Genomic DNA, 17,404 nt, shown 5'->3' on the forward strand with positions numbered 1-17,404 from the left:
AAATGTATTGTTCTTGTTTGTACTAGTGCTGTCAGTGTGACTTTAATAGAAATAATGTTTTGAGTTTACAATATTTTCATAGGATGTGGCTGACAAGTATGAAACCTAACTTGAATGTAGGCTGTCATGGATCAAAAAACACAGTGTATATTGAGTGTAAGAATCAGAGTCTGTGCTCTTTAAATGCCGTTGTAGAATTATAGTTATGCACAATGAGGTAGTATGAAGTAGCTTGTGATTGCCTCCAACTATTTTAGCCTCCACTAGTTTAAGTGGAACAAAATGGTAAAAAGGAGTGGAATGTAAAGAGGCAGCAGGGAAGGTGGAACTCTGTTACAGTTCTCTGTGACTTACAAGTAAAAGCTACTGTACATTTTAAAGTAGTCATCAGAGTGACTGTCATGTTTTCTGTGGTGATACTGCAGCAGAAGTGCATTGGGCATTTTTCCTCTCTTGATGGAAAACAAGATAGTTGTGTTATCTTTAGGTATGTTTTACCTTAGGTGTATAATGGTATGATCTACATACTCATTGTCCACATTGTGCAAGTTATTCTGGGAAAAAGAAGAAGCATTACTCCGTAGAATTTTGAAACAACTTTTTATTTAGAGGCTCAAAAGAATGGCCAAGAAATGTTTCTTATTCTGATGATGAAGCGATAATTAATATGGACAGATTCTTTATATAGATCAGCTGAAGACATACATACTACAACAACTAGGCTTTTTGCTTTTGTTTTCCTTTTGTAATGTGGCCAAAAGATACAAGAAAAACAGGATTGTTGGCAGAGATGGTAGTAAGGAATATAATACGAGTTTTGATTCCATTTTATTCTTTCAATTTGCTTTGTCATTAAGTATATTGCCTTTCTCATCTATTCTTTTTTGATACCAGATGCCTTCATCTTTGTATATGACTTCGTGTAGGTACTGAAATGTACTAAAAGAAAAGAAGTGTAATTTAGCTACAAATGTTACATGTAAATTTATAGTTTGGGGTTTTTTTTGGGGGGGTTGTTGTTCTTAATCAAGAATGTAATTCTGTATAGGTTTTATCAATAAGTAAATACTTGTGCTGAAATAGCTTACCATGTTGTAACATCAAAATGGCCAAATACTTAAACAGTATGTTGTCATGTTTCTATTTGGGCAGAGGAAGAGTGCTGAACAGTTGTTTTTTCTGCTATTAGAGCTGTTAAAACTATTTCTTGTAGTGAATCAGTGCTTAGGTTGACATTGTTAAAATTGAACTTTTTTAGTATTAAATGCTGACTACATCCCCACATAGGTGTAGATTAGTTTGTGTGGAGCTTTATGTAATTGGAGCAAATCATGTGTCTGCTATAGTAGTTGTCTGCTTTGGAATTCGCCGTGGTGTGTCTTCACAGATTATCTCAGAAGTACCTGAGGTTTCCACCAATATATATTGGAAGAGTAGGATAGTGATAGTCACGGGGCTTGCAGACTAAAATTCTGGGTATAAATTGGACTAGCAATTCCAGTAGCCGTATCATAAACAGAGTGTGCTATTCAGAGCAAGTAATACTTCCTCTCAGGAAGATCACCCTATCATAAAAAGACCCTGCAGTGCTTTGGTGCCAGCACATGTGTTCTGATGGAATAGTAGGATGGTGCATGTGGTTCATGGACTCCCATCAAAGCCCTTTACAAGAAACTTGCATGGAAAGTGATGGCATCACAGCAAGCTATTTTTTCCTGATTTCCTGAGTAGGAGAGCATAAGAGAATAGATGCCTGTTCTTTCTGTAGCTGCAAACTTTAGTGTACCTAGACCTTCCATGGTGTTGCTGGTGAATATATACCACTGCCCTTTAGCATGTCATTGTCTTCTTCAGATGCAAACTGTCTTCTCTATTCACATACATGAAAGGAAACCTGATGAATATATAGTTTTCACTTTTGCATGTCTGTGTGTAGAAGAGCGGTGGACTTAAGGCTTGTCTGTTTTAAGCATCATGAAATATCTTCACTGTTGAGTTAGATTTCGTATGCAGACTACCAACAATAAACACATCTAAAGCTTACTAATAAAATAAACATTTTGGTGATAAAAATATAATTGGTAGTGTATATGAAGCTTGGAGGGTGTTTTCTCTATGTGTACCGTGTATATCTGTCTCTTTCCACAAGGCAGCCAAATGTGAAGCTTTAAGTGTGGAAGGTAAAAGTAGGTCAAGCTGAAGCTGAGTGTTAAAGCAAAGGAGTGTGTCCTGTTATTAACCACTCCAGATGTGCAATGATCTTGCGTAAATGTGTAAAACATCATTAAAAGAGTTGATTCTGTACCTCTAGTGCATATTGGTTTTAGGCATAGGGCAGGTCATTTTTGATAGAAGATTCCCTTGAGTTGGGTTCCTATCTGCGGTACATTACAGTAAGTGGAGCAAGTCATGGATGTACATAAAATACCTCAGGAGTCCTCCAACAAAAACTCTAAGAAGCACAATTTATTCTTGTCACAACTATTCTGATTATGGTATGTATACGTGCTAGAATGTACGTATGTTACCATAGATTTACAGAGTCTGTTTTAAAGAAACAGTCTTAATGAGTTTTGGAAGTTTAAGGTGATTGTATCTGATACTGAGAGAAATTACTTGCTAGTAATTGAGGCTCTTGTCAGTGTACTGTCTGTTGTGCATGCGGAAGTTTCCTAGAACGGTCGAGCTGTGGGGCTTTTCTGTCCTTCTGTATACAGTGTGAGTGCACCTCACCTTCCGCGTGTTCTTTGTCAGGGGTTGCTGGGTACCTACACTTTCCTTTTTTCAGTTTTATTTCCCAGCCTTTGGTTGCTGGCGTTCCAACAGAGCAAAAAGCAATCTGCAAGTGATATATTTATAAGGATGGGAGAGCCCCAGAATTTCTACTAGTAAATGTTGTTGTTAGCATAGTGCTTATTTTTATACCTGTTGCACTGCAAGTTCAAAGTGAGCAGTTCAGTTGGAAATTGCTCTTGAATACTTAAATAAATAGCTACTGTTTATGAAAAAAAACAAGCTTTTCCATCAGTATCTACAGTGGCATAGTGCTTGTACAGATATATGTGAATCTCCAGAAGCTATCTTGTAGTTACTGCCAAAAATACAATTACTCCTTAAGGATTGCTTGCACTTAAGTTTCTTGGCATTTCATCACATGTATCACAGATATGTTATTCTACAAGATCAAGCCACAGAAGAATTGAACTGATTTGGTGAAGTCCATTGTCTTTGGACATTTCGGATGTGGAGAAGCAAAGGATGCACACAGAAGCAGCCCCACACTAAGGGAGGCAGGGCTTGTCTTGAATCAGCTGTGTGCATCGGATGTGTGTAATAGTGTCTGAATACTCAAGATGTCTGTTTGAGAGGTATGTAAGCGCTGATTAAGGAGGAGTTCAGGGGCCAGTTTAGACAGGACTTCAGAATGCCTTACATGCATGGCAAATACTGTATTTAGTGTACTATATGGTGCAACGCCTGGATCTCATAATCAGTTCATAATGCTATTACTAGTTTTGCCCTTTCAGTCAGTTGCAGTGCTAAAAAGGTTGCCAGTCGTTTACATAGTGTATCCACTGTGGTTACTAAGCCCGAGATCACCCTCAGAGAGAGGAGTTCAGTGTAACAAGCTCTAGGTGGAGGCCAGTAACTACAGGTCTACCCCAGGGGTCAGTACTGGGTCTGATCCTGTTTTAACATAGTCATTAATGCACTAGATGATAGGGCAGAATGCACCCTCAGCACGTTTGCTTATGACACCAAACTGGGAGAAGGGACTGATAAACCAGAGGGTCATGCTGCCATCTGGAGGCACCTGGACAGACTGGAGAAATGGGCTGACAGGAACCTTGTGCTGTTCAACAAGGAGTTCGAAGTCCAGCACCTGGAGAAGAACAGCCCTGGCCACCAGTACATACTGGAGCTTGCCCAACTGGAAAGCAACTTGGCAGAAATGGACCTGGAGGTCGTGTTGGGCATCAAGTTGAACATGCACCAGCAACATGCTCTTGTGTCAAAAAAGACAGCATCCTGGGCTGCATTAAACAAAGTACTGCCAGCAAGTTGAGGGAGGTGATCCTTCCCCTCTATTCAGCTCTGGTGAGGCCACATCTGGAGTACTGTGTCCAGTGCTGGTCTCCCCAATACAAGACAGACGTGGACATACTGGAGAGAGTCCCATGAAGGGTCACCAAGGTGGTGAAGGGACTGAAACATCTCTCATACAAGGAAAAGCTGAGAGAGCTGGGACTGTTTAGCCTTGGAGAAGGCTCAGGTGATCTTACCAATGTATATAAATACCTGCAGGGGTTGGACCAGATGACCTCCAGAGGTCCTTGCAGACCTCAACCATTCTGTGGTTCTGTGAAGGCACATTGAAGGGCTAGATGTCTGTGAGGGTGATGTGCTTCTGAAAGTTGAAACACTGCTTTCAATGGATTTCTTTTCTACATATGAATGAAGTGAAAAGGGGTGATTCTTTCCAAGTTAAAGTGTTTTACAGAATGACCAGCAGAAAGACTTGTAGACTTACAGTGCTTTCCAAGTAACAAAAGCAAGCTAAAGAAGTTTAATTGTAGACATAGATGTTTTTCCTTATCTCACCGTGTTCATATTTTAAATTAAAAAAATATGAACAGTAAATTTGTTTGCTTAATTATAGATCTCTTTGTTCAAAAGGAGTTCTGACGCATTGAGGACACTGCATAATTAATTCTCAGACGAGTTTAGAAAGACACAGAAGATAGAGTAAGGTGTAACAAAGAGTAGGTTGCCATAGACCATATAGGAAAATTTTATCAAGCTGAAGTCATTAATACGTGAGAAAAAAAAATGCTAAGTACAGCATTCAGAAGAGTACATGAGTAATAATTGACGCTTCTAATATTTAGGGGAGCCACTTGGTATGTCTGTACCACTTCTTCCCTTTGTGTGTCCTTCACTGACTGGTGCTGTTTCTGCCACCATAGATGTTCTGACTAATCAGTTAGTGGTGTGTGAGAAGTTAGCAATATCTTGTTAAAAGAGCAATGTGTATCTGATGTAAAAAATGCAACATGCTTCATTTAAACTATTAGCTTTTATGTAATGTTGTATGACTTCTGATCAGAAGCCATTGTCTGTCTTGCTTGGAATGCAGGCGGAGCTTACTGATATTCACACTGAAAAATGTCTCACAAATTAAAGCTGCAGTTTCATGTTATAGCTGAGTCAAGTGAACAGATTGCTGGTGCCACCAAGGTGTGTATGTGTGGGAGAGGTGGGTGTTCTCACTCTCTTTTCCTTTCTGTGTGGCTTTGCCTTTTTCTTGCTTTTTTTCAATCACAAAGTAAGCTAATATAACAGTGTATTTGAAATTTTGCCAGGTTAATTCTAGTCCGTTTCAGTGGTTTTAACATGTTATCTGAAGATCATGAAGGCCGATGCAAGATAAGCAGATGTGGCTAGGAAGGGATAGGATGAAGGATCTTGGGCTTTTGTTTTGAACAAAATAGTAATTTAGTAGAAGCTGTGATATGGAAATAGCAGCTCTTTGAAAGGTATTGCATACTAATCACTGTAATATAGAAATTGTTTTGGAAGGACTGTTTGCTACGTAAAGGAGCAGTCTTGCAGAGAGTATACCTTAGTGTGTCGATATTGCCAAAAGAATCAGTTACTTTTTTTATCTCCTGGGGAAGAGAAAACAGCTAACTGGAAACAGCTGGATGTTTTAAAGTTAAATTGGAATGAAACTAATGTGGCTAAGTATCTTACATAGTTCAAGGAGACTCTCTTGGACATTTTTATATACATCTGTAGTCCCACAACCCCAGCAGTATATACCTCTTCATGCACATGGGTGGAAGTAAAACTGTTTGTGCATATGGGAAAATATCCTAGCTGATTTTAACCATTTGAGTGTATTTATTGATGCCTGTTTAGTATGACTGTGCTTTTGCATTCCTCTCTTTTTTAATCATACAGAATGCCTAAATGAAAAACTACATTATCACACAGCTCTGTCTTTCAGCGTACAGAAGACTGTCACTGTTTTGGAGGGCATATCTGATAAAGGGCAGATAATTTCTCTGCATATATCTGGTTAACAGGCAATTCAGAGTAGTTTGGTTTGGGAGCTGAATTTATTAACTAGAGAGGAATGCTCTAGTTTTCTTTAATGTGTTTGAAATACAATGGTTTTGACATAAACTTGACTTTCCTTTTCCTGTGCTTAAGGAATTTAAATTCTGTGTCTTCCTTCTCAGTTTGCTGGGGTTTTTTTCCTCCTTTATTTTTTTTTATTTCTGGTATTTTTCCTGAAAGATCCTCAGCATCTTTCTAGTCCTTTGATGAATAAGAGAATATAAACTTGGGGAAATGCTGCACATCCTTCCAAAAAAAAGTGAAGAAAACAGATTTTGTATGTTGATTTCTACAGTCATTTTGTCTATTGATCTTCAGGAAAGACTGTTCACAGAAAAGCTGTGCAGTTAATCTGAGGTCACTTCTACAGTTTATACACTACATAGTAGCTTTTGCAAATCTCACTTCTACCCTCTTGGTTTATGGCCATTTAGAATTTAGTTCAGCAGAAAGGCTGACATTCACAGTGGTTTTTTATGAACAATAACAAGTCAGATGAAATAGTACCTTTTTCAAGGAGCTATACCTATCTGCACTATTATTCTGTTTTACAGCTCACATTGGTTTCATCAGTGTGGCTTAATACAGTGCTGATAATAATGCAGAACAGCTTCCATTACAATTTTTACAGCTTTATTTTCAGAGTAATCTGAAACAGTTTTAAAGAAGTTGTCAGTGGGGATTTTCAAAACCCCTCTTGTAGAACAGACTTGTTCTTATGAAAAATCTTTTCCACTAGCTACCTTAATTTCTGTGCTTAATCTGTAGGACCTGAAACACACAGTTTATGATTCATGAAATTGATATGTACATTAGATCTACTGGCATAGGTGGCGTCAAAAATTTCTGCATTGATGGGCCCTATCCACATGTACACACCTGTTACTTTCTTTTTTTTTTTTTTTTCTTTTCTCTGGTGCATTAAGTTATGATGAAAAATTATCTGCAATTGTTGTTTTCTTAACCATTAAAAGGAATCTTACTGTAATTATTCTTAATACTGAAAATTAAAGATTGACTTTCCATTTTTTGTTGTTGTGTGGAAGAATTGCTCTTGACTGTGGTAATTCATACTATTGATATTTTCTGTTTCATTTGGAAGAAGGAAAGCAAAATACTACTTTTCAAAATATTTCTCTGAATGCATTGTTTCTGCTTACAGCATGAAGAAACAGGCATAGGGCATGTTTATGTACCATGCTAATGAAATTCTGACAATATCCCTTTATTTTATGGGTTTTTTCGAGTCATGCTGGTGATGAATTTCCTGGGTTGGGTTAAAGGGAAGGAATATTTAGACTTTTGGTAAATTCCATATGTTCTGTTCAGATAGATTCTTAGGTTGGGAAGTCTTAGGTTTTCAGTTCTCTTAAAGCAATCTGTTTTGCTTTTGGTTGAGTCATTTTGGTGCTCCCTAAATCAGCTAAGGTTTCCAATTTTTAGAGGCTTTTAGCCTTTTTTTGCTTTCATTATATCTACTCTTAAGAGGAAAACAAGTGGCAGAACTTGCTATAGATCCTGCCTTCATTAGTGTGATGGAATCTAGCTTTATGATTTTAATGTGGTCTGAACTAGCTGGAGTAAATGTGGCAGGGAACATGAGATAAGTAAATAACAGTGATGATAATGTAGAAGTCTTATTTAAATTCATACTGTGATGGAACCTGATCAAGATTTGCTTACTCTTCCTCTTTTACAAATCTTGCTTTGGACTCTGGGTAAGAGTCTTGGTTTTGTTTGATGGTACTCTAAGCGCAAGCCCAGATAGAATTTTCTTTTTATCCCTTTTTCTTCTATTAGAAATGGTAAGATTTTTAAAACCAAGTGTTTAAGCTGAGGCCCATAAATTCGTATCTAATTCCCAAAATGTCTGTTTTAAAAATGTTTAGTATCTAATTGCCTTACTGCTAGTTGTTAACTTGAAAAAGTACCATTTTAAGAGTTCCTCATGATTGAAATTGTTAACAAAAATTAAAGAAAAATAATGCTAGGGGAATTTGAACACTAAGTATTCGTTCTGGGTTATGTTTTCCATTTTATTCAAAGCTGTTATAATTCACTGCAACTAATTTGTAAGCCTTCTTCCTGGCATAATAATTTGTGATTTCTTTGATGTGGTTTCTGCTAATGAAGGGAGATAGGCAGGAGGAAAACTGCTTCAGACTTGAGCTTATGTTTGGAAGAAATCTTGGGTAATGGTGATAACATTTCAGTCTCATAGGTCAGAAAAAGAAAAATGAGGTTGCATCTTGTACAGTGGTCATCTGCTGTTCATACTATGGCCTCTGTGGCCTTGCACGCAACTCCAGTACCTGCACCTCCGCTGAAGAAAGGACAATGCACAACTGATTCCCTGCTGGTTGGTCAAGGCTTGAAGCTTACCATGGTCCAGGGAACCATGAAACTTAACTAACATCATCTCATATCCAGAATACTTCATTTTACAAATAAAAAGAGAAAATTCTGGTTATTTTTGAAGTATTCTTCTTCACCGATGTAGGTTTTATTTCTTTAATTACTGGTTTGTTTGAATTTTTTGTGAGTTACAGTTAACTCTTGAAATAACTCTCCTCTGTGAAAATGCTTGTCTTTGCTGAAAACAAACAAGTATCCTGGACAGTCTCAGAAAGTCTGGAAAGGTACTTCAGTACTGGACTGTTGTTTATATAAACCCTCAGTATAGTGACTGTTAGCTAGTACCTGACCATTGGGGCAGGGTGGCAGTGTCAAGGCCACTTGTGTGAATTGCCTAGTTGATGACTTGTTTCTCAGTGTTTGGCCATCAGATCTAGCATTATATCCAAAGGTTAGATACAGTGATAGGATGCCAGACGTGTTACTAGTAAACAGCTGGCTCAGTAAGGACCCTGAGAGCATCTCCACTCCTGGCTGGGGCTCAGGACCAACATACAATAATGCTGCTGAGGGCTGCTCCTTCCAGACCTCAGCTGGAGGCTTCACCCCCTTGGGGAGAAGGTCCCAGGCAGGGTCGCACCCTGTCCCATGGGAGCCGCTTTCAGCTGAGGCTGTACTGCTCAGCCCCACCGGAGGCCCAGCTCTGCTGCCTCACAGCCCTGCCTGTGCCTGGCCATGCACCCTGTTCATCTGCGCCGGGACCCTGACCCCTGGCTGGCTTCTGGACTGACCTCAGCACCGCCTCGGTCATGGGGCTGTGTCTGATGCTGGTCCCTCTCACTCGCCTTCCCTCTGACCCTGACCCACAGGCTGACCTCCCAGCTTGACCCCAGACCTGCTTTATCACCACAGACTTGGCCGATCTGAACTTGAGGTTGACTGCTCAGGCTGCCCTGCTCTGTCACTGAGGGCAGCACGGTGGGTCCTGACTGGAGAACCTCAGCCCTGCTGGCTCCTGCAGCTGAGGTCCCCTGCAGCTGCTTAGCTCCAGGGAGCAACCAGCCCTCTCTACCTACACACTGCTGCTCCAGCTGCTCTGTAACTAACGAGAATAAGCAGGGAGTGGTAATACCATTGAACAAAATAGGTGGGAGGATGTGGCTTCAGAAGACATTAATACCTTTCCCATCCAGGGAAGAAGGAACCTCTTTGCCTGCTGTGGAAACAACCATGTACTAACGGGAGCAGTCTCAGTAGGGTTCTTGTGTGTCTTTCACTTTCCTTCAAAGAAGTGGCACTTTGAGGCAGTACCTTCCTGTCCTTTAGGTGTCTTGTCTTTTCCCTGGCATTCTTCCATAGAGAATCTCAAAGGCGTGCTTTTGTCAAGTATGTCCTCATGTCTGATAAAGGGTTATCTCCTAAGAAGCACTAAAGCTCTGTCTGAGCTGAGCCACACCAGTTTTTGTGCTTGGCTGAGAAGTATGGCATTCATGTAATTCAGTTTCCCCTCCTGGGGGAAACCAGAAAACATAAATAAAGGAGAATTTGGTAAAGTTTCTGGATTTCTTAAGTAATACCATTTGGAAATAAGGTATATCATAAAGCAAAACCAAATATGCTCAAGCACTGATTTCTGTAACTGGATTTGTCTAAAGTGCCCAAAATTAACAACAGGAAAATGTGAACAAGCACGAGGTAAAAATTTACAGTAGTTTTACAAGAAGAGGGCTACATCGTAAGCAGCTTCTTTCTGGGGGAATAATAGTGACATTAACAGGAGTCCCGTCCTCTGTCATTCAGCTTAGTTTATGATTAGGTATGGAAATGTATGGATTTGCTCTATTTGGTTTAGAAGAAACTCTACTGAAGTGAGAATTTCTGTGATTTAGACTGATGGGCATTACAGTGACTATTTATCTATACCTACACTAAAGATTATTTTTATTCCCCATTTTGCTGTCACATTCCTTTTGTAACTTTCAATATCTTTCTCACGCATGATGAATCTGTAGAGTAACAGCATTTAACTGGAGAAATACTTACATTCTATTCCTGATCAGTGTTAAGCACTTACAGAAGATTATGTAGTTTATGAACCAACAGAAAAAAGACAAAAGACATGACTTAATTTATAACTTTTGCTTATGATATGCTAATATGCATCCATTCCTTTGTGTGCTTAATTGATCTATTTAATTATTGGTAGCAATGAAAATATTGAATGATGACATAACTCTGCTATTTGAGCAGAATTGGTGAGACAACATAGTTGCAGTAGGAACAGGCTTGTCCTTGTTACTATCCACCTTGCAGTACTGTTCATATTATAGTTCATTAATTAAAGTTAATTATGTGGACAAGTGACACTTTGTTTTGAAACAATATTTAAATGGATTTCTAACACATTGAAAAATAGAAAATTGAGTTAGTTTCATTTTTAATGCCAGAATTGTATACTGGTATGATGTAGGTGACAGCATCTCTTCTCTTAGATTCTTTGTTACTGTCTGCTGAGAAAACCGCTTTGGTGCAGTTTAACAGGGGTTATATCACTGCATAAGTGCCTTAAGATACTAGATAAAACTAATGTATGTGAAGCTCCAGCTTTTTTAACTTAATGCTTATATTTGAAATGCTTTCTTCAACTTGAGTAGTGCTGCGGGACAGAGGGACCATCTGCAGGTTCAGAGTTAAATTCACAGAGGGGCTTAGGGACCATAGTTGGAAGTGCTTCACTACCGTCACAGAATACAAAGCTCTGAGTTAGGCTTCCAGCCTCTATTCTCAGTGCATAAGGGGTCATGTACCTTAGGAGGAAATTACAGTCTTAGGAGAAAATTACAGGCTTAGCTAGTGCTAGGGCTTAAGTACTTCTCTCTGCATAGGCGTTACAGTACTAAATGTCCTGCAGCAACCTGAACTTTTTCTCCTCTTTCGAAAAGTATCCTCAAGTGAATTAGTTTAGTTTTCAAAGGAGTAGGATGTACTATGAAAGCTGCCATCTCTTTATCCGAAAGCTCAATGATAGCACACAAAGTGAAGGCTATATAAGAGGCAGGGAAAGGAGGGTGAGGGGAGAGAAATTAGAAGTTTTGGGGTACAGTTTCTGTTGTGTTAATTGTGTGACAGTACATATCTTATGCAAATCTCATGTGGGTTGTCTGTCTGTTCCTGGTGTCAGTTTCCATTGCAAATACAAGTTAAAAGACTAAATGAACGGCGAGAAGTGCAATCAAAAAGAGTGCAGTATGCCAAGGATTGCATCGCTTCCTTTAGCTGTCTGCTTTTGAGGTCTGTGCAGGTGTTACCTGATGAGAAGTGAAAGAACAGTTCTGAAGCGATTCCAGCCAGCAGCAGAAAGCTTGTTGAAGCAGTACCTGCCACCTTTTCAGTCTGCTGTCTGAGCCATGTAGCCCATGTAGCCGTAGAAGTGACACGTATGATGAGTCACCTAAATCTAAGATGTAGTGTGTATACCTACAAAAGTAATTAAAGATTTCCATTCATAGAAAGCTTTTATAAGCAGCAAACTGTCAATTTATGTACCATTGAGATGAATATTCATTTACTGATACTTTGTGAAACTGATACTAGCAGGGCAGCACAATTTGAATACATTCATCAATAAAGATTTTTCTTTCTAAACCAAGCACAAGAACTTCAGTAACAAAGCTGATCAAACTTTGAATAATTCTTTGTGAAAAATCTGGCAGAACCATGATAATGTAATGAATGGATTACACTGGTATAATTTCCTGATACAGTGATAACAAATCCTTCAACAGATCATTTGATTCCAGTTGATGGTGCTGTTTTCTTTAATCAGTCCTCTGAATGATTATGCGTCAGATTTTTTCTTCATAAACAAGCCTTTGCAATGATATGTCAATATTTTCAAAAAATCATGCACTGAAGTACTGAATCCTTGGAATTAAGTGGTAAAAAAATCCATTAAATTTTAATTCTATAACTTGTTGGGTTTTGCAGTACTTATTTCATTGTTAAGAACTATTATGTTAATACCTCCAAGTAGTCATTGTGTGGGTTTTTTCTTTACAGCTTCCTTTGTAAATTGTTTTCTTAAACTGGAGCCTTACTGGTAAAGGAAAATGTGCAGTCTGATAGCACATCCTGTTTCTAGTGTAACAGCTTCTGAATGAGACATCCAATCAGAAAAAATTATCTAGAAAATCTGTAGCGAACAGAATATTTACGATTTTTAGCAAAATTGAGAAGAGGAGATGAAGGAAATACATTACTTATGATGTCTGATCAGTGAGGCAGTATTTTTAATCAATAATATGTATGGGAGAAAAATAAATTCATGGTTATTGCAGAGTTCCTCACAAGGCTGCCAGTACCTCACCCAGGGAAAATGAATGGCAAAGCATGGATCCCTTTTACAGAGCATGGTGGTATGGTAGAAGAATTCATGTGAGGGGCTGACAGGAGTTGGGTGCTGGAAGTTTGGCTCAATAGAGGTATTCAAGAGTCTCTAGAATGTGCACTGAGCACAGTTTACAAGAACAATGGTCTGTGTGATTTCATGAAGTTATGCATAAGAAAAAAGCATAGACATTGCAACAGCAATGATCTCACCACCACCACCACCCTCTGCCCTTTTTTTTCCTCTGCTAAATTCAACTCAGTCAAATGTGGATCTTAGTAATGAGTTGCCACCTTCCCAGCAAGGTGCACTGTGCAGCATAAATCTTCTGTAATCCTTTAATTCTTTCAGTTACCCAGAACGTCTCTGGATTACCTGCTGAATGGTTTTCTCCTTGCAAAAACAGGGAAACAGAAGTCAGTACTAGCCTGCACCTTCCTTAGGAGTTGACAGCAGACTTTATGGTTTGTGTAGGTCAAAGGAAATAGTTTGGATTCACAGTGCTGCCAGTGGGGAACGTTTTGTTAAAGGTTTAGCCCCCATCTGAAGGGGAAGAAAGATTTTCACAGTTTGAAAAAAAAAATAATGTATTACACCTTCTTTTAAGGTGATCTCAAGCTTTATGTTACAGAAAAGGCTGTTCGTAAAGCTTTGTACCCTGGTCATACGTAATGTTCTGTAATAGTGACCTAGAATTCAGCCATGGCAGGGATGAGTATATAAATATATTAGATAGATTTTTAAAATGGCTTTCTTACCTAGGGAGTCAAAATTTCCCGTATTGTTTACATGTCTCACTAATAACTAAAAAAATAATAATTATGCATAATGTTAAAGGCAATGTTGACTGTTGCAATGCTTTCTGTTAGGATTCAGTATTTGGCAGAATTCTTATTTATGTAATACTTGGTTCTCAGCATATAACATGGCTTCACATAGCATATTACAGGCAAGTTCCTCCTATAACAAAAAAGCAAATTCCCCACACAACACCCTTGTTGCTAAATTGGAGAGAGATGGGTTTGGTGGATGGACTGTTTGATGGGTAAGGAACAGGCTGGATGGCTGCAGGCAAAGATCAGTAACAAGTGGTGTACCTCAGAGGTCCATATTGGGACTGGTAATGCTCAATATTGTTATTAATGACATAGTGGGATTGAGTGCACCCGCAGCAAGTTTGCAGTTGACGCCATGCTGAGTAGTCAATTGTTACACTAGAGGGAAGGCATCCCATCTAGAGAGGCCTTGACAGGCTTGAGTGGAAGGCCCATGGGAACCTTGTGAACTCGACAAGGCCAAGTGCAAGGTCCTGCACTTGGGTCATGGCAATGCCCAGTATCAAGACAGGCCGAGTGATGAATGGATTGAGAGCACTCCTGCAGAGGAGGACTTGAGGATCCTGGTTTATGAAAAATTGGACACGACCTGCCAATGTGTGCTCGCAGCCCAGGCGGCCAGCCCTGTCCTGGGTGGCGTCAAAAAAAGGGTGGCCATCAGGGTGAGAGAAGGGCTTCTCCCACTCTGGCCCACTCTCATGAGACCCGACCTGGAGTACTGCTTTCATCTCTGGGGTCCCCAGTACAAGAAATACATGGATCTGCTGGATTGAGACCAGTGGAGGGCCACAAAAATGATCAGAGGGCTGGAACACCTCTGCTGTGAAGAAAGGCTGGGGTAGTTGGGGTTGTTTAGCCTGGAGAAGTGAAGGCTCCAGAGAGACTTTGTTGTGGCCTATCACTGTATGAAGGGAACTTACAAGAAAGATGGAGAGAATCTTCTTGCCAGGACTTGTAGTGACGGAACAAGGGGCAACAGTTTTAAACTGAAAGGAAGAGATTTTTTATGGTGATGGTGGCGAGACTCTGGAACAGGTTGCCCAAAGAAGCTGTGGATGCCCCATCCCTGGACATGTTCAAGATCAGGTTGCATGGTGCTTTGAGCAGCCTGACCTTGTGAAAGATGTCCCTGCCCACAGCCGAGTGGTTGGACTAGATGATCTTTGGAGGTCCCCTCCAACCCAAACCATTCTGTGATTCTATTGTCTGTTTACTTACAGGAGATTTTTCTCTGTCTTTGAATCACAGGCTCATTTAGGTTGGAAGGGTATTCTTGAGATTGTGTAGTCCAACTCCTCAACTCGGGCAGTAGTAGTTCAGCTACTGTGGATTTGCCAGCACTGTGTTCAGTTTGGTTTTGAGTGTCTCTACAGCTGAAGACTTCAAGGTCTCTCTGAGTAACTTGTTCTGGTGTTGGACCACCCTCACACTAAACATGTTTCCTTATGTTTGTAACAACTTTCCTGTTTTCTAATTTGTGCCCATTGCCTCATGTCCTGTCATTGAGCATCACTGAGAAGAGTCTGGCTCCCTTTTCTTCATACCCTGCTGTTAGGTACTTATACGAATTGGAAAACTCCCGTTTTGCACCAGGAGGTACTGTTACGATCCCGGTAAGAGAGGCACTCTGAGTCTGTAAGGTATAATTCAAAATGCTATCTATAGAGTTAAGATTGTAAGGAGAGAATAGCGTAGACAATCTTGCATGCCTTTAGACAGTGGGAGTCCTGGAGGGTGTAGGATTGAATGGGCCACTGATCCACATGCAGCATGCCAGGCACTCCCTGCCTGTAACAGAGATTCTCACATTTGGGTCATTTAAGCTATAACAGGACTTCCTTACAAGGAAACAACTCTGTCCATTATTTCTACTGGCAAACAGAAAGGATGCCCACATGAGAACTTGTTGGAGCACTTGCAAATGAAGGCAAGGCCACACAGGTGGTGCAATGGCTGGTCCCCAGCAGGAGCTCCCTGCAGGCTCCGTTGCAGTGTGCTGGTGGAGTTCATCCTGATGCCGAGGTTGTGCAGCGCGTCACTGACCTGTGCTCACTCCAGTTAGCTGATGTATGGATCAGCGACACTTTGGTTTACAACAGTATTCCGGTCAGGATCACTGCAGGTCCTGCATGGTCCAGAAAACCTGGTAATCTGATATATGTTAGGTGTACTTCAGAGCCACCAGTTTGGCTTGGTTTTCTGTGAGCTTAAATGAGAAATCGTTTAATGACTTGGCTTAAGCTTGTTTAGATATTTGCCTTTTTCATTAGTAATAAAGAATGCTTAGGACCTTACCACTAACATTAGAAGCACTAACAATGTGAGGTGATAAGTAGATGAGGTGCTAACAGAGAAATAAAATGGAAAAATAGTAAATATGGATTAGACTTAAAATACTCTACTGTAGCATTTTAAGGAAGTGTTTATTCAATACATCTGTGCAGCAAGAAGTTTATAATTGTTTTCATATGTCTTTAGACTGTTGAAGAATATTTGCAGTGTTGGTCAGCAGCAGCAAAGAGATACTTTAACTGGCATTTGTTATGTTGTCTTTTCAAGCAGTTGCCTGTAATATTTCAAGCTACCACAGAAGATGTAAGAGGTGCAAATACGTGTCTTGTTAATAAGTAGAAAAATCAGTACTTTTTCATACATGCTGAGGAGAATATTATTTTTTTTTGATACAGCAATAAATTATTCTATATACTAAAATGAAGTTTTCTTTTCTGATTTTGACTCAAGTAACTTTAAAAACAGGGTGCTAGTTACCATTTCCAGAGCTTGTGTGAAAAATTGCAGAGTGGTCTATCTACATACATACTGTCATATTGTAGGCTTAAACTTGTGATGGAAATTTGCTATATGGTATAGTTCAATATTTTATTGTATAGCAAGTTTTCTAAACTCTGTTTTGTAAACATTTAGATTTAAAACTTCCTGGCAAGCTTTTTATTTAGCAGTCTGAATATAATGCTTCTTTAGCTCCACTTCTACTGAGACGTATCTTACAGAAACTGTACCTTACGTATTTGCACAGACTTAAAATTCTTCTTTCCTTTTCTTTTGGTAGGATAAGAAATGGGTTCTCAATCATGAAGATGTCACACTGGGAGAACTACTAGGCAAGGTAAGTAATGAAGTAAGCTGAACAACATTTAAATAAATATATATTAATCATTAAGACTAGATATTTCCTGTTTGTCTTATCTTTTAAATTACTGTGGTATGCAATTTTTATATCAATTCTTAAATACACAAGATACAGCATTGTGCTTTAAATAAATATGTCACATTAACTGGTAAATGATACAATGTGTGTGCTGAAAGTGTTCAACTAGCATACATATTTTCCATAAGCTAACTAGATTTCTATAAAGCGTGATGTGGCTGTTTCACTTCACGTAGTCTTACCAAAAATGCTGCAAAATATAAAAACATAAATATTTTATATTTATATTTAATATAAATAAAAGTTATATTAAAATTGATATAGTAAGATTATTAAATCAGTATTTGTTAAATTTTCATTGCTTTTGTATGACTTATTGAATATAATGTAACTTCACAATCATGTATGTATTAAATTAAGTTTTTGGTAGTGTAGTTTATGTCACAAATACTGCTTAGGAGCTATAAGTCTTTAAAGTCAGGTAAGCCCCATACCTCACTTATATTAGTTATTTATATGCTAATAATATAACTA

The 17,404-nt window shown here is 39.1% G+C and overlaps 1 protein-coding gene across 5 annotated transcripts in view; it reads left to right on the forward strand.

Annotated features, from left to right (window-relative positions):
* FER (FER tyrosine kinase) overlaps nucleotides 1-17,404 on the forward strand; it is a 192,825-nt gene that overhangs the window by 102,262 nt on the left and 73,159 nt on the right. For all 5 annotated transcript variants that reach the window (XR_008730193.1, XM_055698687.1, XM_055698689.1 and 2 more), the window contains one exon: nucleotides 16,772-16,828. Coding sequence is in view for 4 of the 5 variants with exons in the window: in XM_055698687.1 (XP_055554662.1) it covers nucleotides 16,772-16,828 (57 nt within the window). In the remaining variant the exon portion in view is untranslated. Of the gene's footprint in view, nucleotides 1-16,771; nucleotides 16,829-17,404 lie in introns of those variants that run through there.

The sequence above is a fragment of the Falco cherrug genome, chromosome Z, assembly GCF_023634085.1.
Source record: "Falco cherrug isolate bFalChe1 chromosome Z, bFalChe1.pri, whole genome shotgun sequence".
Lineage (NCBI taxonomy): Eukaryota > Metazoa > Chordata > Aves > Falconiformes > Falconidae > Falco > Falco cherrug.